Genomic DNA, 20,954 nt, shown 5'->3' with positions numbered 1-20,954 from the left:
GGTGGTGTTGCATCAGATGGGGAGACCTGTGATGGCGTAGCAGTAAAGACGTGTTTTGTTCGTCCTCTCGTGTACTTTTGTATATATATTTCAATTTTATTTTCAATCTCTTTTCGATTTTTAATTCGATTATACTTTCAGTAACCTGTCTCACACAATGTGATACGGAATCGCTATTATTTTAATTTTAGAACACATTCAAGAACCTCCAGAAGCTAACCAGCTAGTTAGCTACAAGCTATTTAGTCATTATTTAGCCGCTAGCGGCACACCTTCTGCACAGATACCAGCCCTGTTTTTAGCCTGGATAATACTCTCCAATCTACCAGTATCGGACTGTCTCTCCACAACAACGCCTGATTCCTGCCGTAATCCCTGGACCACTACTTCTGATCCCCTCACAGCGAGCTTGCACCCAGTACCCGAAGCTATCCCTGAGGCCCACCTCTGGCCTACTCAGCTGCTCACCCTAACCCCACTCATACATGGCTAGAGCCCAATACTCCTTGCTGTAAACTCTGGACCTTGGCACCGGATCACCACTGCTACCCGATTGGCTATAGTGGCTGCGCCACTGCCCACGAAGCTAGCACCAGTTAGCCGTGAGCCAGGCATCTCCCGGCTAGCAAACTAAATTCTACAATACCTCTTTTGCCATCTGGCATGGATTCTCTATCGAAGCGGCGCCCCTCCGCACCACACCACGACTGGTCTCCCGACGAATACTCCATCCGTTGTGTCTTCAACCGGCCTCCGTTGGAGCAGAGCGCTCCTACTAGCCCGGGCTACTAACTTTAAACGCTGTGTCGCCCGCGTGCTAAGCTTCCCTGTTCCATCTACTGCTGCCCCCTGGACACTATGATCACTTGGCTACATAGCTGATGCCCGCTGGACTGTCCATTAATCACGGTGCTCCATTCTGTTTTTATTTTTCTGTCAGTCCCAGCCTTGAACTCAGGCTCTGTGTGTAGTTAATCTGACCCTCTCTGCCTAGTCATCGCCATTTTACCTGCTGCTGTTGTGTTAGCTGATTAGCTGTTGTTGTCTCACCTGTTGTTTTAAGCGAGCTCTCCCGATCAACACCCTCGATTACTTTATGCCTCGCTGTATGTCTCTCAAATATCAATATGCCTTGTATACTGTTGTTCAGGTTAGTTATCATTGTTTTAGTTTACAATGGAACTCTAGTTCCCTCCTCATGCCTCTGATATCTCCTTTGTCCCACCTCCCCACATGCGGTGACCTCACCCATTATAACCAGCATGTCCAGAGATACAACCTCTTATCATCACCCAGTGCCTGGGCTTACCTCCGCTGTGCCCGCACCCCACCATACCCCTGTTTGCACATTATGCCCTGAATATATTCTACCATGCCCAGAAATCTGCTACTTTTTATTCCTTGTCCGCCGACGCTCTAGTCGACCAGTTTTGATAGCCTTTAGCCGCACCCTCATCCTACTCCTCCTCTGTTCCTCGGGTGATGTGAAGGTAAACCCAGGCCCTGCAAGTCCCCAGGCACCCTCAACTGTTGACTTCTGTGATTGAAAAAGCCTTGGTTTCATGCATGTCAACATCAAGCCTCCTCCCCTAAGTTTGTTTTACTCACTGCTTTAGCACACTCTGCCAACCCTGATGTCCTTGCCGTGTCTGAATCCTGGCTTAGGAAGGCCACCAAAAATTCGGAGATTTCCATACCCAACTATAACATTTTCCGTCAGAAAAGAAAGAACTACCAAAGGGGGAGGAGTTGCAATCTACTGCAGAGATAGCCTGCAAAGTAATGTCATACTTTCAGGTCCATACCCAAACAGTTCGAACTTCTCATTTAAAAAATTAATCTCCCCAGAAATAAGTCTGTCACTGTTGCTGCCTGCTACCGACATCCCGCCTGCTACCGACATCCCTCAGCTCCAAGCTGTGCCCTGGACACCATCTGTGAATTGATCGCCCCCATCCAGCTTTGTTCTTTTAGGTGACCTAAAACTGGGATATGCTTAACACCCCCGGCAGTCTTACAATCTAAGCGAGATGCCCTCAATCTCACACAAATCATCAAGGAACCCACCAGGTACAACCCTAAATCTGTAAACATGGGCACCTAATAGACATCATCCTGACCAACTTGCCCTCCAAATACACCTCCGCTGTCTTCAATCAGGATCTCAGCGATCATTGCCTGTATGCGCTACATCCCGCGGTCAAACGACCACCCCTCATTACTGTCAAACGCTCCCTAAAACACTTCTGCGAGCAGGCCTTTCTAATCGACCGGGCCCGGGGATCCTGGAAGGATATTGACCTCAGCCCGTCAGTTGAGGATGCCTGGTCATTCTTTAAAAGTAACTACCTCACCATCTTAGATAAGCATGCTCCGTTCAAAAAAATGCAGAACTAAGAACAGATATAGCCCTTGGTTCACTCCAGACCTGACTGCCCTCAACCAGCACAAAAACATCCTGTGGCTACTGCAATAGCATCGAATAGCCCCCGCGATATTCAACTGTTCAGGAAGTCGGGAACCAATACACGCAGTCTGCCAGGAAAGCAAAGGCCAGCTTTTTCAAGCAGAAATTTGCAACCTGTAGCTCTAACTCCAAAAGTTCTGGGACACTCAAGTCCATGGAGAACAAGAGCTCCTCCTCCCAGCTGCCCACTGCACTGAGGCTAGGTAACACGGTCACCACCTTTACCCAAATCCAGATAGCAGATGTTCTGAAAGAGCTGCAAAACCTGGACCCATACAAATCAGCTGGGCTTGACAATCTGGACCCTCTATTTCTGAAACTATCCGCCGCCATTGTCGCAACCCCTATTACCAGCCTGTTCAACCTCTTTCGTATCATCTGAGATCCCCAAGGATTGGAAAGCTGCCGCGGTCATCCCCCTCTTCAAGGGGAGACACTCTGGACCCAAACTGTTACAGACCTATATCCATCCTGCCTATCTAAGGTCTTCGAAAGCCAAGTTAACAAACAGATCACCGACCATCTTGAATCCCACCTTACCTTCTCCGCTGTGCAATCCGGTTTCTGAGCTGGCCACGCTCAAGGTACTAAACGATATCATAATCGCGTTGATAAAAGACAGTACTGTGCAGCCGTCTTCATCGACCTGGCCAAGGCTTTCGACTCTGTCAATCACCATATTCTTATCGGCAGACTCAGGAGCCTCGGTTTTTCTAATGACTGCCTTGCCTGGTTCACCAACTACTTTGCAGACATAGACACTGTTAAACGCTAGTAAAACCAAATGCATGCTTTTCAACCGTTCGCTGCCTGCACCCGCATGCCCGACTAGCATCACCACCCTGGGTGGTTCCGACCTAGAATATGTGGACATCTATAAGTACATGGGTGTCTGGCTAGACTGTAAACTCTCCTTCCAGACTCATATCAAACATCTCCAATCTAAAATCAAATCTAGAGTCAGCTTTCTATTTCGCAACAAAGCCTCCACTCACGCCGCCAAACTTACCCATAGTAAAACTGACTATCCTACCGATCCTCGACTTTGGCGATGTTATCTACAAAATTCAAATCTCCTCACGGACAACTTTGCAAATACTTACTACCTTTTGGCTACCATGCAACTACTTAGCATGTTAGCTAACCCTTCCACAAACCCTAACCGTAACCCTTTAACCTGTTACGAATCCCTTTTGGCCCGACAGTCTAGGGGGATGGTAATGAGACCCGTAACATAACTCATGCAAATTATTATTGTGACAAAGTAAAAGTGTGAATGAAATAACCACGACAACAGAAATCTACCGTCAAACTCTAGGTTTATTTATAAACACACGGTAATGGGGGGAGCAGGAAAAGGGGCTGAGCTGGACCCAAGGAAAGAAACAATAAGTATACAAAAACACACCCTAAGCTAGACTAGCCTACTTTAACAACAGCTAACTAACTAACCAAAATACAGTGGGTGGTCCGCCCAGTTCTAACAAAGTTCACCTACGGGTAGTGTATGCCCATGGGCGACTTGTCTTGGTTTCCCCCTTTTCCCACCAGCAACAAACAAATACCATAACCAAAAATAATACTCACAGGTGATGACAAAGTGCTATGAAGTGCTTTAAACAAAAGAGAGGTTAAGACACAAAGCGAGTGAAACACAGAGACCTACAGACATGGCATTTACAGAGAGGCTGAGCTGAGCTGAGCTTTAGAACAAACAAATGATGGGGTTTTTAAACCATGGGAAAGGAACTGTGATAGGTCAGGAAATAGGAGGAGGTGTGTCTTCTGATTGATGATTGATTGGGGAGTGATGATTTTCACCTGTGAGGGAGAAGGAGAGAAAAGAAAACACACACAGGATACACAGACACAGGATAACTGTATCCGTAACAAACCTCTTAAACTTAACCCTGACCTTAATCCTAACCCCTAGCGTAGCTAACCTTAGCTAACTGGCTAGATTTCGCAACACATAATACACTAGGCAAATTCGTAACATATTGAACTTTTAGGCAAATTTGTTACATATAATATAATATGAATTGTAATTCGTAAGATATACGAAATGGGTGATGAACCTCCACAAATGAATACATACCATACTAAACATAGCATATACTATTGTAAATGGAGTGTCCGGTTTATGTACAGAATAATACGGAATGCTCTCATTTTCACACATCATCTGATCCAGCAAATCATTTTCTAAATGACAGTCAAGTGAAGAACAGATGTTGTGATAGAGCATGCAAGTGCTGGAAAAGGGAATATTTTGGTGTCTCGATTGTTGGATCTAATATCCCTAGTGAATTGATGTTGGTCATCTGTTGTTGTCTACTTGATTTACAGCAAGGTCTCGTTAGATTTAACAGAGAAAGAAAGCATCAAGGTATTGTGGTCATGTTTTCATATGTTTTTGTGCCTCGGCCTGGACACCAAGTCCTAGTGTACACAATTGTGTAGATAGAATATTGCGCAACACCCAATGCTATTCCTACAAATGATTTTGGATGTAATTACAACAAATTTCATTGCCCAGTGGCCTTATTCACAGTATCATCTGGTAATGAAATAACATGACACATTTGAACAATACAAGGGGCATGCAATTTTTAAACAATACATACAAGGTGCTTGAAGTTGCCAACTTGAATTTGGAGCTTAGAAATGCAAGTACTGGAATAGGCCTACCTGTGTGAAAAGACTGTGTAATTATTGTAGGCAGTTTATAAATTCTGCTGCTCCCTTATCTGTGATTTGGCCACTTTCATTTGATTCCCCCGCTTCAATTGAAGGGTGTCATGCTACTCTGTTGCTTAAAACCACATGCTGTTCTTATGAGGTCGACAACATCTAATGTTGGCCTCAACTTTGCTTTCCAATACAAATCCTTCCGCTGAAAAAGTAACCTGGTCTTTCTTCATTATATAAACAGTGAAGGTGAGATTCAAATGGTGCGATTTAATGCTACCGATATTCATGGCTTTATTATGTATGCCTGCGCCTGCCACATAGGCGACGGAAAAATCGTCATGCATGCAGCTATTTAGTCAGGCAATGTCCACATTATTCTTACATACTTTAGAATGTAATAATAAATCAATACATTGGCAAGCCCCTCCACCCAAAAAACAAAGATTCTTAAAGTGGTAATGGCCAACTTTTTTTTTTTTACACTTTTAGCCTGCTTTTTTGGGGGAGGGGTTCTATTTTAAGGCCCTATATGTACAAGTATATAAATTATACGAATGTATAACATTGAGATCCTTGAAAATTACAATTAAGTTCTTGAAAAAGTTCCTGAAAGTCTTTGATTTTCACTTGACTTATGAACCCTGCTTTAACTGATGTATAGTCCTAGGCCTATGCTGTTGTATAGGTGGAGTTATGGGTCAATTTGCATATATTCACTTTTATTCCTCTAAGTACACATGTGGAACTGCATGAAAATCCTTTTTATTTCTCAAATTATTGAGAAATGTTGATCCCAATGTCACACATTGGCCCCATTATTTATAGAAAGACGCTAATATACTTACATTAGCTCTACTGTGTGTGCGTTTGTGTGCATGTGCATACTTAACGTATATGTTTGTTTGTGTGTGTCACTGTCTGTCTTCATGTGTGTATTTGTGTGTATGTGTGTGCATGTGTGGGTCAGAATGTTCCAGTGGTCCTATGAGTTTGGCCGAGCAGTCCTGTGTGTGGACTACATGGTCTTCACACTTCATCTCATCCACATCTTCGCCATTCACAAACAACTGGGGCCAAAGATCATCATCGTCGGCAAGATGGTGAGACTTACTGAAGCAACAAAATGAGACATGACTATGGCTGGGTTGTGTTTAGTTATTTGAAAAAAAAACGCTTTGGAATGTAAAGGTAACGTGTCCAATTAGTGGTTTGACGTGTGAAGATAAGCACATCCATAAAATCCTATCTCAGGTGTTTGATCCGAGAGGATAATAATAAAAAATATAAATCTGCACACTGGTATGATGCTCCCTAAGTGTTTACTGGTCTTAGCAAAGACCCTTGTTGGGTAGAAACGTTGCCCGTTTCTCATTTAACACTGTGGGACCATCATACCAACGTGTCCAATAGGAACACAGATTTAGATTTTCCGTCGCAAAACGTTTACCTACTGCGTGCCCTTCTGAACATCTATTAACCTAACCAGGAAATCTCTGGACCCTATAATGTATGACAATGATTAATCAGTTGTAAAAAGTTTCCTAATCAGGTCACATTGTTTTAAAAAAAAAAGAGAAAAAGCTTGTCAAACTGCAGCAACCTTATACTTGTTTATATTTAGACTAGATTAGGAGGGGATTTCCTCTACCCAGACACAGACAACTGATAAACAATAGAACTCACAGGGCTGCGCTTGCTTTATGCATGTTTGCAACTGTAGACCTTGTAAAAAATGTATCACTATTATGTTGATAGAGTAATTACAGTTAATCATTTTGGATTGAAAACATAGGCAGCCTAATATGCACCAAATTTGATAAAATTCAAATTTTCTGCTGAAAAAAAATGGACTATAACATTACCAATTAGTTACCCTGACCAAATGGACAGTGCACATAGACCATATGCAGCTGTTCTTATTAGGAGGCTACAGTTGATCAGACTGAAAAATTGTCTTGTTTTCATCCCATACAGCATGTCAGATCTCTAATGTTTAGGTGTAGCCAAGGCTCCTGCAACATTTACAGTTGAAGTCGGGAGTTTACATACACTTACAGTGAGGGGGGGAGTATTTGATCCCCTGCTGATGTTGTACATTTGCCCACTGACAAAGAAATGATCAGTCTATAATTTTAATGGTAGGTTTATTTGAACAGTGAGAGATAGAATAACAACAACAAAAATGTCAAAACAAAATGCACGTGAAAAATGTTACAAATTGATTTGCATTTTAATGAGGGAATTAAGTATTTGACCCCTCTGCATAACATGACTTAGTACTTGGGAGCAAAACACTTACTGGCAGTCACAGAGGTCAGACGTTTCTTGAAGTCGGCCACCAGGTTTGCACACATCTCAGGAGGGATTTTGTCCCACTCGTCTTTGCAGATCTTCTCCAAGTCATTAAGGTTTCGAGGCTGACGTTTGGCAACTTGAACCTTCAGCTCCCTTCAGTTTTTCTATGGAAATAAGGACTGGAGACTGGCCAGGCGACTCCAGGACCTTAATGTGCTTCTTCTTGAGCCACTCCTTTGTTGCCTTGGCCGTGTGTTTTGGGTCATTGTCATGCTGGAATACTGTTACGAATCCCTTTTGGCCCGATAGTCTAGGGGGGATGGTAACGAGACCTGTAACATAACTCATGCAATTTATAATAGTGACAAAGTACAAGTGAGAACGAAATAACCACAGACAACTAAATTACCGTCAAACACATGGTTTATTAGAAAACAAATCAAATTTATTTATATAGCCCTTCGTACATCAGCTGATATCTCAAAGTGCTGTACAGAAACCCAGCCTAAAACCCCAAACAGCAAACAATGCAGGTGTAAAAGCACGGTGGCTAGGAAAAACTCCCTAGAAAGGCCAAAACCTAGGAAGAAACCTAGAGAGGAACCGGGCTATGTGGGGTGGCCAGTCCTCTTCTGGCTGTGCCGGGTAGAGATTATAACAGAACATGACCAAGATGTTCAAATGTTCATAAATGACCAGCATGGTCGAATAATAATAAGGCAGAACAGTTGAAACTGGAGCAGCAGCACAGTCAGGTGGACTGGGGACAGCAAGGAGCCATCATGTCAGGTAGTCCTGGGGCACGGTCCTAGGGCTCAGGTCCTCCGAGAGAGAGAAAGAAAGAGAGAATTAGAGAGAGCATATGTGGGGTGGCCAGTCCTCTTCTGGCTGTGCCGGGTGGAGATTATAACAGAACGTGGCCAAGATGTTCAAATGTTCATAAATGACCAGCATGGTTGAATAATAGTAAGGCAGAACAGTTGAAACTGGAGCAGCAGCATGGCCAGGTGGACTGGGGACAGCAAGGAGTCCTCATGTCAGGTAGTCCTGGGACATGGTCCTAGGGCCCAGGCCAGTTGAAACTGGAGCAGCAGCATGGCCAGGTGGACTGGGGACAGCAAGGAGTCATCATGTCAGGTAGTCCTGGGGCATGGTCCTAGGGCTCAGGTCCTCCGAGAGAGAGAAAGAAAGAGAGAAGGAGAGAATTAGAGAACGCACACTTAGATTCACACAGGACACCGAATAGGACAGGAGAAGTACTCCAGATATAACAAACTGACCCTAGCCCCCCGACACATAAACTACTGCAGCATAAATACTGGAGGCTGAGACAGGAGGGGTCAGGAGACACTGTGGCCCCATCTGAGGACACCCCCGGACAGGGCCAAACAGGACACACGGTAATGGGGGCAGGAAAAGGGGCTGAGCTGGACCCAAGGAAAGAAACAATAAGCATCCAAAACACCCCTAAGCTAGACTAGCCTATTTCAACAACTGCTAACTAACCAAAAACACAGTGGGTGGTCCGCCCAGTTCTAACTAGTGTTTTTAACAAAGTTTACCTACGGGTAGTGTATGCCCATGGGCGACTTGTCTTGGTTCCCCCTTTTCCCACCAGCAAACAAACACCATAACCAAAAACAATACTCACAGGTGAGGACAAAGTGATATGGAGGTGCTCAAACAAAAGATAGGTCAGTACATAAAGAGCGATAGCGAGACATAGTAGGAGAGGGTGAACCAGAGCGATCTACAGACAAACAACTGACAGGGTTTTTAAACCAAGGGAAAGGAACTGTGATTGGGTAGGAAACAGGAGGAGGTGTGTCTTCTGATTGATGATTGATTGGTGACTGATTGGGGAGTGATGATTTTCACCTGTGAGGGGAGAAGGAGAGAAAAGAACACAGGATACACACACCCACACAGGATACCTGTATCCATAACAAATACCCATCCACGAACCATTTTCAATGCCCTGGCTGAGGGAAGGAGGTTCTCACCCAAGATTTGACGGTACATGGCCCCGTCCATCTTCCCTTTGATGCGGTGAAGTTGTCCTGTCCCCTTAGCAGAAAACCACCCCCAAAGCATAATGTTTCCACCTCCATGTTTGATGGTGGGGATTGTGTTCTTGGGGTCATAGGCAGCATTCCTCCTCCTCCAAACACGGCGAGTTGAGTTGATGCCAAAGAGCTCCATTTTGGTCTCATCTGACCACAACACTTTCACCTAGCTGTCCTCTGAATCATTCAGATGTTCATTGGCAAACTTTAGACGGGCATGTGCTTTCTTGAGCAGAGGGAGCAGAGCAGGATTTCAGTCCTTCACGGCGTAGTGTGTTACCAATTGTTTTCTTGGTCACTATGGTCCCAGCTGCTTTGAGATCATTGACAAGATCCTCCCGTGTAGTTCTGGGCTGATTCCTCACCGTTCTCATGATCATTGCAACTCCACGAGGTGAGATCTTGCACCAGGCCGAGGGAGATTGACAGTTATTTTGTGTTTCTTGAATGTGCGAATAATCGCACCAACTGTTGTCACCTTCACACCAAGCTGCTTGGCGATGGTCTTGTAGCCCATTCCAGCCTTGTGTAGGTCTACAATCTTGTCCCTGACATCCTTGGAGAGCTCTTTGGTCTTGGCCATGGTGGAGAGTTTGGAATCTGATTGATTGATTGCTTTTGTGGACAGGTGTCTTTTACACAGGTAACAAACTGAGATTAGGACCACTCCCTTTAAGAGTGTGCTCCTAATCTCAGGTCGTTACCTGTATAAAAGACACTTGGGAGCCAGAAATCTTTCTGATTAAGAGGGGGTCAAATACTTATTTCCCTCATTAAAATACAAATCAATTTATAACATTTTTGACATGCATTTTTCTGGATTTTTTGTTGTTATTCTGTCTCTCACTGTTCAAATAAACCTACCATTAAAATTATAGACTGATAATTTCTTTGTCAGTGGGCAAATGTACAAAATCAGCAAGGGATCAAATACTTTTTTCCCTCAATGTAGGTTGGAGTCATTAAAACTCGTTTTTCAACCAGTCCACACATTTCCTGTTAACAAACTATAGTTTTGGCAAGTCGGTTAGGACTTTTGTATGACACAAGTCATTTTTCCAACAATTGTTTACAAACAGATTATTTCACTCATAATTCACTGTATCACAATTCCAGTGGGTCAGAAGTTTACATACAGTAAGTTAAACAGCTTGGAAAATTCCAGAAAATGATGTCATAGCTTTAGAAGCTTATGATAGGCTAATTGACATAATTTGAGTCACCTGGAGGTGTACTGGTGGATGTATTTGAAGTACTACTTTCAAAAAACTCAGTGCCTCTTTGCTTGACATCATGGGAAAATCCAAAGAAATCAGCCAGGACCTCAGGAAAAAAAATTGTAGACCTCTACAAGTCTGGTTCATCCTTGGGAGCAATTTCCAAACGCCTGAAGGTACCACGTTCATCTGTACAAACAATAGTACGCAAGTATAAACACCATGGGACAATTCAGCCGTCATACCGCTCGGGAAGGAGACGCGCTCTGTCTCCTAGAGATGAACATCCTTTGTGGGAAAGTGCAAAGCAATCCCAGAACAAAAGTAAAAAAACCTTGTGAAGATGCTGGAGGAAACGGGTACAAAAGTATCTATATCCACAGTAAAACAAGCCCTGAAAGGCCGCTCAGCAAGGAAGTAGTCACTGCTCCAAAACCGCCATAAAAAAGCCAGACTACGGTTTGCAACTGCACATGGGAACAAAGATCGTACTTTTTGAAGAAATGTCCTCTGGTCTGATGAAACAATAATATAACTGTTTGGTCATAATGACTATCGTTATGTTTGGAGGAAAAAGTGGGGAGCTTGCAAGGCGAAGAACACCATCCCAAACATGAAGCACAGGGCGTTGGCAGCCTCGTGTTGTGGGGGTGCTTTGCTGCAGGAGGGACTGATGCGCTTCACAAAATAAATGGCATCATGGGGTAGGAAAATTATGTGGATATATTAAAGAATCATCTCCAGACATCAGTTAACGCTTGGTTGCAAATGGGTCTTCCAAATGGACAATGACAATGACCATACTTCCAAAGTTGTGGCAAAATGGCTTAAGGACACCAAAGTAAAGGTATTGGAGTGACCATGACAAAGCCCTGATCTCAATCCTATAGAAAATTTGTGGGCAAAACTGAAAAAGCGTGTGCGAGCAAGGAGGCCTACAAACCTGACTCCGTTACACATTAGCTCTGTCAGGAGGAATGGGCCACAATTCACCCAACTTATTATGGGAAGCTTGTGGAAGGCTACCCAAAACGTTTGACCCGAGCTAAACTATTTAAAGCAATGCTACCAAATACTAACTGAGTGTAAACTTCTGACCCACTGGGAATGTGATGAAATAAATAAAAGCTGAAATAAATCATTCTCTCTACTATTATTCTGACATTTCACATTCTTAAAATAAAGTGGTGATCCTAACTGACAGGGAATTATTACTCTGATTAAATGTCAGGATTTGTGAAATACTGAGTTTAAATGAATTTGACTAAGGTGTATGTAAACTTCCGACTTCAACTGTATGTAATGAGTTTTTGTTGTTGTCAGTCCAGGGTGATTATGTGTTATCATCTTTGCTAAATAAATACCGGAGGAAAGTGGAAAGCCTACTTGAGCCTGTGCGAAGAAATACGCTGAGTCAACCTTCTCTTAAATCGAACTTTTAATGATGATGGGATGGAAGCTATCAAGTAGTTTTGAATTGATTTCGAGATCCCGGAAAAGACAGTCGAAAGTTCCATATGTTCAGCAAGTAACACATCATATTACCTCTGCAAGCTCCTTGTAGTTGTCCTTGTTAGTGGAACTGTCCTTGTCGTGTCCTCTAAAAGCTAAATCTTACATGCCCAGAAATGCAGTGGTGTTGATAAGCCTCTTGAGAACATCCCTGTTTCTTCTTACTTTCTTGTTTTATTACGCAGTTTGAATACGGAGACCATTGTCATGTTCGATGCAGCTTTTTCCCAGAAGCATGAATCTGATGTCAGCATTTATATGCTCCCTCCTTTTGTTTTTCTGTTTAGCTGAATGATTGATGTTCTTCGGTCACTGACCCCCTATCGCCCAAGACTTTCTAAAAAGCAGACAAGGCCAGCAATGCAGGCAGCTTGGTTAAAGGCTCCCTGTTAACCAACTATACTTTTGATACAAATTGGTAATGAACTCCCTCACCTTTTCACCCTTCTTCATGAAACTGATCTCAGGCAGAGGTCGACCCTCGGTTTTATTTCGCACCTTTTCCGTGCACCCCAGAGAATGAAAGGGGTTCTTCAACAAAATGTCAACAAAATTTGCGGTAGTGTTGGCGGCGAAAACTGCACACTCAAGCTGGTAGCTACTGCTACTGAAGTTAGCAAGGCATTTTTTTTCACTTAAATTGCACTAACTGGACACAAAAATAAAGTTCTAAAACAAGGAAACTATTTATAATCTACGTCCTCCATCTCCAGTCATTTGAAGAAACTCATTTGAATTGAATAATATCCCCAAAATGCTATCACTTTTCAATCTCTATCCTGTCACCAACTCACCAAGCTTCTCAACACATATTACGCCCCCATAATGCTCTGCAGCACAACCCCAATACAACACACTAGGGTCATTCTCTGAGACTAATCCTATGATTGGATGGGCAACAGTTCATACTGCAAAAGCTTTGATTGGTTGGAGGTCGTCCTCCGGAAGTGTTCATAATTACCATGTAGGTCTATGGAAGGGGGTGAGGCCTACGAGCCTCCTAAATTTTGTATTGAAGTCAGTGTACCCAGAGGAGGACAGAAGCTAGCTGTCCTGCGGCTATACCATGGTGCTACCCCAGAGAGTGCTATTGAAGTTGTTTTAATCAATTATTTGGTGACGTTATTATATTTAGTATAGTTTTATCTTAACATTTCACTGAGGAGGATGGTCCTCCCCTTCCTCCTCTGAGGAGCCTCCACTGTAATCCATGTTAAATGTTGTGCTCTCCTATAGATGAAGGATATCTTCTTCTTCCTCTTCTTCCTTGGTGTGTGGCTTATGGCATATGGGGTGGCCAATCAAGCACTGCTGTACTCCTATGACCTCGCCCGCCTGGATCTTTCCGCGCGTGTTCTACAGGCCGTACCTGCACATATTTGGACAGGTCCCAGTGGAGGAAATAGATGGTATTGTGTGTGTGTGTGTGTGTGTGTGTGTGTGTGTGTGTGTGTGTGTGTGTGTGTGTGTGTGTGTGTGTGTGTGTGTGTGTGTGTGTGTGTGTGTGTGTGTTTGTGTGTGTGTGTGTGAGTACAAATTATGTGATGCTTTCCAACCCAAAGCTGCCAAACTTTTTTGACAAGATCAATGTGGAAAAGTCTACAAACCTCTGTTACTCATGTCCTCCATATTGTGTCTGTCTGTCTGTAGTGAGGAAGGAGTGGGACACGGAGTGCACTGACAATGTGACGCTGATCGAGGGAGGCGCGGAGGCCTGCAGGAGCCATTATGCTAACTGGCTAGTGATTGTCTTACTGGTCATCTACCTACTGGTCACCAACATCCTGCTCATCAACCTACTCATCGCCATGTTCAGGTAAAGGATGGACACTCTCTTTCCTCCTTTCTATCTTTCTTCTCTCCTTTATTTCTCTCTCCCTCTCTCTCACCTCCCTGAATCTTCAGTCTCCTATAAATCTATTCTGTCAATATAATTTTACTGACATTTTTACTATAATTTTCAGCTAAATAGAATGCCTCGTCTTTTTTGTTAATTGTGTACCACATTATGTTAATTATGAATCCTTTCTCTTCATCCCCTCTTCACACAGTTACACATTCTCCAAGGTGCAGGGCCAAAGCGACACCTACTGGAAGTTCCAGCGCTACAACCTGATTGTGGAGTACCACTCCCGGCCCTCCCTTGCTCCCCCCTTCATTATCCTCTCCCACGTTCACCTATTTATCAAGAGATACATCCGCAAGGTACCCTCGGTCAAGATCCTCCATTTTGGTGAGAATTTAACCCAGGTATTCATTGTAAAGGAATTTTTATATCCTTACAATCATTATAAGAACTCTATTGCTTAAAGGGGGCAATTAGCAATTGCTATATCCATTTTTGGACTTAAACATTTATGATAATGATACATTGATTCTTGAAGAAGATAACTTATAAATGCCCCATGAGCTTAGTTTAACAGTCGTAACCCATCGGAACAAAAAATATGTTTGTTTTACGCCAATGTTTATGAACAACGTAAATGTAAACAAACACTGTATAGCTTTAGAACATGGTTACAATTATAATTTTGATATCATGGATGGTCAGTCCTTGAATCCTTAAAGTGTGTGTGTGTGTGTGTGTGTGTGTGTGTGTGTGTGTGTGTGTGTGTGTGTGTGTGTGTGTGTGTGTGTGTGTGTGTGTGTGTGTGTGTGTATGGAATGTGTCTGTGCCTGTGTTTGTGTTGCTTCACAGTCCCATCTGTTCCATAAGGTGTAATTTTTATCTGTTTTTTAAATCTTTTTTTTTGCTTGAATCAGTTACTTGATGTGGAATAGAGTTCCATGTAGTCCCATAGTCTGTTGTGGACTTGGGGACTGTGAAGAGACCTCTTGTGGCATGTCTTGAGGGGTATTTATGGGTATCTGAGCTGTGCGCCAGTAGTTCAAATAGACAGTTCGGTGCATTCAACATGTCAACACCTCTCATAAATACAAGCAGTGATGAAGTCACTCTCTCCTCCACTTTGAGCCAGGAGAGATTGGCATGCATATTATTAATGTTAGTTCTCTGTAGACATCCAAGGGCCAGCCGTGCTGCCCCATTCTGAGCCAATTGCAATTTTCCTAAGTCCTTTTTTGTGGCACTTGACCACACGACTGAACAGTAATTCAGGTGTGACAAAACTAGAGCCTGTAGGACCTGTCTTGTTTTTAGTGCTGTTAAGAAGGTAGAGTAGCGCTTTATTATGGACAGACTTCTCCCCATCTTACCTACTGTTGTATCAATATGTTTTGACCATAACAGTTTACAATCCAGGGTTATTCCAAGCAGTTTAGTCAACTTGCTCAATTTACACATTATTCATTATGAGATGTAGTTAGGGTTTAGTGAATGATTTGTCCCAAATACAAAGCTTTAAGTTTTGGAAATATTTAGGACAAACTTATTCCTTGCTACTGCAGCTCTTTGTTGAGTGTTGCAGTCATTTCAGTTGCTGTAGTAGCTGACGTGTATAGTGTTGAATCATCCGCATACATAGCCACACTGGCTTTACTCAAAGCCAGATTTTAAAAAGTAAGGGGCCTAAAAAACTACCCTAGGGAATTCTTGCTTCTACCTGGATTATGTTTGAGAGGCTTCCATTAAAGAACACCCTCTGTGTTCTTTTAGACAAGTAACTCTTTATCCACAGTATAGCAGGGGGTGTAAAGCCATAACACATACGTTCTTCCGGCAGCATTATGTCAAAAGCTGCACTGAAATCTAACAAAACAGCCCCACAATCTTTTTATCATCAAAGTCTGTTTACTGTAAAATAGCATTGTATCTGGTCAAATACCATTTTTCCCAAAAGTTTACAACGGGTTGGTAACAGGCTGATTGGTCGGTATGACTTTTGCTTTCCTCGAGGCCTGGAGGCACACAACTTCTCGTAGGCTTAAATTGAAAATATGGCAAAGAGGAGTGGCAATATTGTCCGCTATTATCCTCAGTAATTTTCCATCCAACTTGTCAGATCCCGGTGGCTTGTCATTGTTGATAGACAACAATATTTTTTCACCTTTGCTTCTCTTTCATAATTTGGTCAGATATACTTGGATGTGTAGTATCAGCGTTTGTTGCTGGCATGTCATGCCTAAGTTTGCTAATCTTTCTGAAGAAAAAAATGATTGAAAGTAGTTGGCAATATCAGTCTGTTTTGTGATGAATTCTGATTCAATGAATGGTGGAGCTGAGTTTGCCTTTTTTTCCAAAATTGAATTTGAGGTGCTCCAAAGATTTTTACAATCATTCATTGAACCTTTGTTTCATAGTATAGTTTCTTCTTCATTTTATTCAGTTTGGTCATATGATTTCTTAATTTGCAGTACATTCACCAAGCAGTTGGGCAGCCAGACTTTTTTTTTCTTCAAACATAACATTTTTCAATTCCTCATCAATCCACAGGGATTTAAGTTTTTACAGTACTTTTCTTAATGGGTGCATGCTTAATAGTAACTGGAATAAGCAATTTCATAAATGTGTCAAGTGCAGCATCTGTTTGCTCCTCATTACCCACCACGGACCAGCAAATATTCTTTACATCAACAACATGCGGCAGGGTAGCCTAGTGGTTAGAGTGTTGGACTACTAACCGAAAGGTTGCAAGTTCAAATCTCCGAGCTGACAAGGTACAAATCGGTCGTTCTGCCCCTGAGCAGGCAGTTAACCCACCGTCATTGAAAATAGGAATTTGTTCTTAACTGACTTGCCTAGTCAAATAAAGGTTAAAAAAATCACATAGGAATCACTAGAAAATGTATTGTATGACCTTTTATACACTATATTAGGCCCTGCCTTTGGAACTTTGGTTTTCCTACATATGGTTACTATACTGTGACCACTACATCTGATGGATCTGAATACTGCTTGCAAGCTTATTTCTGCAACATTAGTAAAGTTGTGATCAATACATGTTGATGTGCTGTTTGTAACTGCCCTGGTAGGTTGACTGATAACCTGAACCAGGTTGCAGGCACTGGTTACAGTTTGAAGCTTCTTCTTGAGTGGGCTAGCTTGATGAAAGCCAGACAATATTTAAATCACCCAGAAAATATACCTCTCTGTTGATATCACATACATTATCAAGTGTTTCACACATTATCCAGATAATGACTGTTAGCACTTGGTGGTCTATAGCAGCTTCCACAATAATGTGATTTAGGTGAGGCAGATGAACCTGTAGCCATATTACTTCAACAGTTTTAGGCAAAGACTAGAAGGACTTTCCATATGCCAGTAATTTCCTTTAAAATCTGTGAAGGTAAGTGAACAAGTGCACACTTCGGGAGGCCGTGTCTTCAGATGAGAGGCCATGTCAGTGGCATATCTACCCATTCCAGTCCCAAAATAAACCTTAGATATGAAAGGAGAGATTATTGGGACACAACCTCTGTCTGACAGTGAGGTTAACATGCTAACTACTGGTTTCCTACTACAGGAGGTTGGTGGCACCTTAAATGGGGAGGACGGACTCGTGGTAATGGCTGAAGAAGAATCAAATGGAATGGTATCAAATACATCAAACCATGTGTTTGATGCCCTTTCATTCGCTCTGTTCCAGCCATTATTATGAGCCATTCTCTCTCAGCAGCCTCCTGTGCTTCCTACCTCACGCTAAGCATCAGCACGACTAATACATTTCCACCTCTGTTAGTATTGGAGCTGACGGGGAAAGCAGCTAACAGGTTAATGACATGGGAGGCCATTCAGAAGGAAAACTTCCTGACAGCCCAGAGCAAGATCCAGAGAGGGAGCGACTCGGAGAGGCTCAAACGGATGTCAGTCAAGTGAGTAAACTTTTACACCCGCCCTCCAGTTAGGATCCATCTCTCTTTCAGCATTTTTCTTACCAATTTAACTACAGCCTTTTCTAGATAATGTGGATATTTATTGATATTATGAATATATTTTATACTTACATGTTACAGTAGCCTACATATACATGTATTGTATACATTTAAATATTTATATATTTTTGTCCAAATAATATATTTGATATACTTTAATATACAATATGTACTGTACTGTAATATTTTTATTATGTGATGTTGTACGATCAGGTCCAAAAATGATTGGCACCCTTGATAAAGATGAGCAAAAAAGACTGTATAAAATAGATAATACAAATCAAATCAAAATCAAATCAAATCAAATTTATTTATATAGCCCTTCGTACATCAGCTGATATCTCAAAGTGCTGTACAGAAACCCAGCCTAAAACCCCAAACAGCAAACAATGCAGGTGTAAAAGCACAAATACTGAGGCTGAAACTTGGCCGCAAGTAGATCTTCCAGTAAGACAATAACCCCAATGCACACATCAAAATCCACAAAGAAATTGTTATTAACTTACCACAAAATCAACATTTTGCAAATGACCCTCTCATGCTCCGGTCTTGAACCCCATTAAAAATCATTGTTTTGAATTGAAGAGGGCAGTCGATAAGTGCAGATGAAGGATATCAAGGATCTGTAAAGTGTCTGTATGGAGGAATGGTCTAAGATCCCATCCAATGTGTTCTCCAATCTCATAAAACAGTTTAGAAAAAGGCTCAGTGACATTATCCAAGTTTCAAGTTTTATTACTCGTATGTACATCATTACTCTTCTCGACAATGCCACAACAGTAATAAATAATAAAATATAAGAATAAAAACAAAGTTCATGACTCGGTAGAATAAACATTTTTAGGGTATATTGTAGTCCAATATTTACACTTGTTTTGGGGAAGTGGGGGTTTGGGGGTCAAGTGTTTCAATTGTGCACTATTTAGCAATCATAATAAAAGTCTGGTAGCAGCAGTTGTGATGTGTGTGTAGCATGAATGTGTGTGTGCGCGAGTGCATGTGTGCTAAGGTGTGGAGAATCAGAGCAGGTGTTCAGTCCAGTTCCAAGTGTTCAGCAGTTCAGCGATGTGAATCGGAGCATGTTACCTTGTCTGCTTGCTGAAGTCAACAATCAACTCCTTTCTTTTGTTGATGGTGACGGAGAGTTGTTGTCCTGGCACACAATGCCAATTATTTGACCTCCTCCTATAGGCTGACTCATCATTGCAGGTTAACCATGGTGTCATCAGCAAACTTGATGATGGATTTGGTGCCATACAAAGCCACGCAGTTGTGGGTGAATAGGGAGTACAGCAGAGGGTTGAGGACACGCTGAGGGCCCCTGTGTTAACAGTCAGTGTGGAGGTGTGTTGCCAATCCTCACAGCCTGTGGTCTGCCTGTCAGGAAGTCCAGTTGCAGAGTCCAGACCCAGGGCTCTGAGCTTGGTGTCGAGCTTGGAGGAATTGTGTTGAATGCTGAACTGTAGTCAATGAACAGCGTTCTCACATAGGTATTCCTCTTGTCCTGATGTGTTATGGAAATGGCATCTTCCGTGGATCTGTTGAGTGGTAGGCAATTTGGAGTGGATCCAGTGTGCCTGGCATGGGCCTTGCAAGGTGAGGTACAGATGTAGAATCTTAATTTAAGACAGTTTGCTACAGAATGAAAAATAATCCTTCAGCAACAGCAAATGTGAATTATTATGTGGATTATAATTAATGAACATTTGTGTAGTGGGCTGATATGTTTTCGTTAGGACAAATCAATTCCAATTTCTAGGTAGACATTCAAACTTTAGAAGCCTTTTTAAACCTCAAATACATTACAAGTTTACGACATTTCCCGCTGTACAGGAAAATTCACAACAACAAAGTGATCAAATTAGATCCTACATCTGTATTGAAAACAGGGGTTCCAATAATTTTGACCCCTATATTTTAGAGCAAAACAAATATTTTTTTGTTAAACAAAATCTCTTTCTCTGAGTAATTGTATTAGTGTAAATGTTTTGCAGGCAATATAGCTCTGTATTTGTGTTCTTTATCTTATAGTATTTTTTTGCTTATCTTTATCAAGGGTGCCAATAATTTTGGACCTGACTATGTGTTTACTGTGTGACAGGGTGGACAGTGTGCTGAAACAGATGGCTGAGACAAGGGATCATGATCGCAGACTGAGGGCTCTGGAATCGGAGGTCAGGCTTACATTTTGTTCCGACATTCTATTTATGTGTTTGTGTGTGTGATTTAGATTTTGTACATACTGTATGTCTCACAGTCACAACATGTTTGTGTGTGTGCTTGAGTGTTTCCACCAGCAGACGAAGATTGAGAAGGGGCAGGGTTGCTCCAGCTCCCTTGGCATGTGATTATTGCTTGTGATGCCAATTGAGTCATTCGTTATATCAAATTGAGGTGTGTGTGTGTGTTTTCAAGTTTTATTAATCGAATGTACAGGATACACATGATACACCGTCCAACGAAATGCTTACTTGCAGGTCCTTTCCTGACAATGCAATTAAATGGCTCAGGGCATCAACAAAGGAACTCCATTTCTGGCCATCTTCTCCACCGTGCCCCAGCTGTGCTGATTTTGTTGGAGCTTGGTCTCCATTGTTCTACGCCACGTTGTCTTGGGCCTCCCCCTCTTACATCTGCCCTCTGAAAGCCAATAGACAGCTATTCTTGGGATAGAGTCTGTACTCTTTCTCAGGACGTGTCCAATCCAGCTCCAGCAGCGTCTCTTGAACATGGTATCGATGGCTTCCTGCTTAGTTTGTCTAAGGAGGTCGGTCTTTGATATTGTGTTTGGCCAGAAGATGTCCATGATTCTCCAGAGACAAGTGGTGTGGAAGGTAGATAGTTTTTTCGGGTCTTCTGTCATTTTTT

General features: G+C 42.3%; 1 protein-coding gene across 15 annotated transcripts in view; it reads left to right on the top strand.

The window, feature by feature from the left end:
• The window catches only part of LOC118363680 (transient receptor potential cation channel subfamily M member 4-like), a 269,567-nt gene that overhangs the window by 225,451 nt on the left and 23,162 nt on the right, over nt 1-20,954 (top strand). Inside the window, exons 23-25 of one of the 15 annotated variants that reach the window (XM_052486161.1) lie at nt 14,303-14,484; nt 17,894-18,026; nt 20,188-20,432. The exons of 6 other annotated variants lie outside the window; for them this stretch is intronic. In XM_052486161.1, coding sequence (XP_052342121.1) covers nt 14,303-14,484; nt 17,894-18,026; nt 20,188-20,311 — 439 coding nt within the window. In that variant the 3' untranslated portion in view covers nt 20,312-20,432. Of the gene's footprint in view, nt 1-6,128; nt 6,262-13,901; nt 14,068-14,302; nt 14,485-17,893; nt 18,027-20,187; nt 20,433-20,954 lie in introns of those variants that run through there. 8 more of the 15 variants (XM_052486176.1, XM_052486179.1, XM_052486152.1 and 5 more) reach the window with 8 other exon arrangements.

Source organism: Oncorhynchus keta, chromosome 3 (genome assembly GCF_023373465.1).
Source record: "Oncorhynchus keta strain PuntledgeMale-10-30-2019 chromosome 3, Oket_V2, whole genome shotgun sequence".
Taxonomy (NCBI): Eukaryota; Metazoa; Chordata; class Actinopteri; order Salmoniformes; family Salmonidae; genus Oncorhynchus; species Oncorhynchus keta.
The sequence above is the reverse complement of the archived record's forward strand: the minus strand, read 5'-3'. Positions and strand labels throughout refer to the sequence as shown.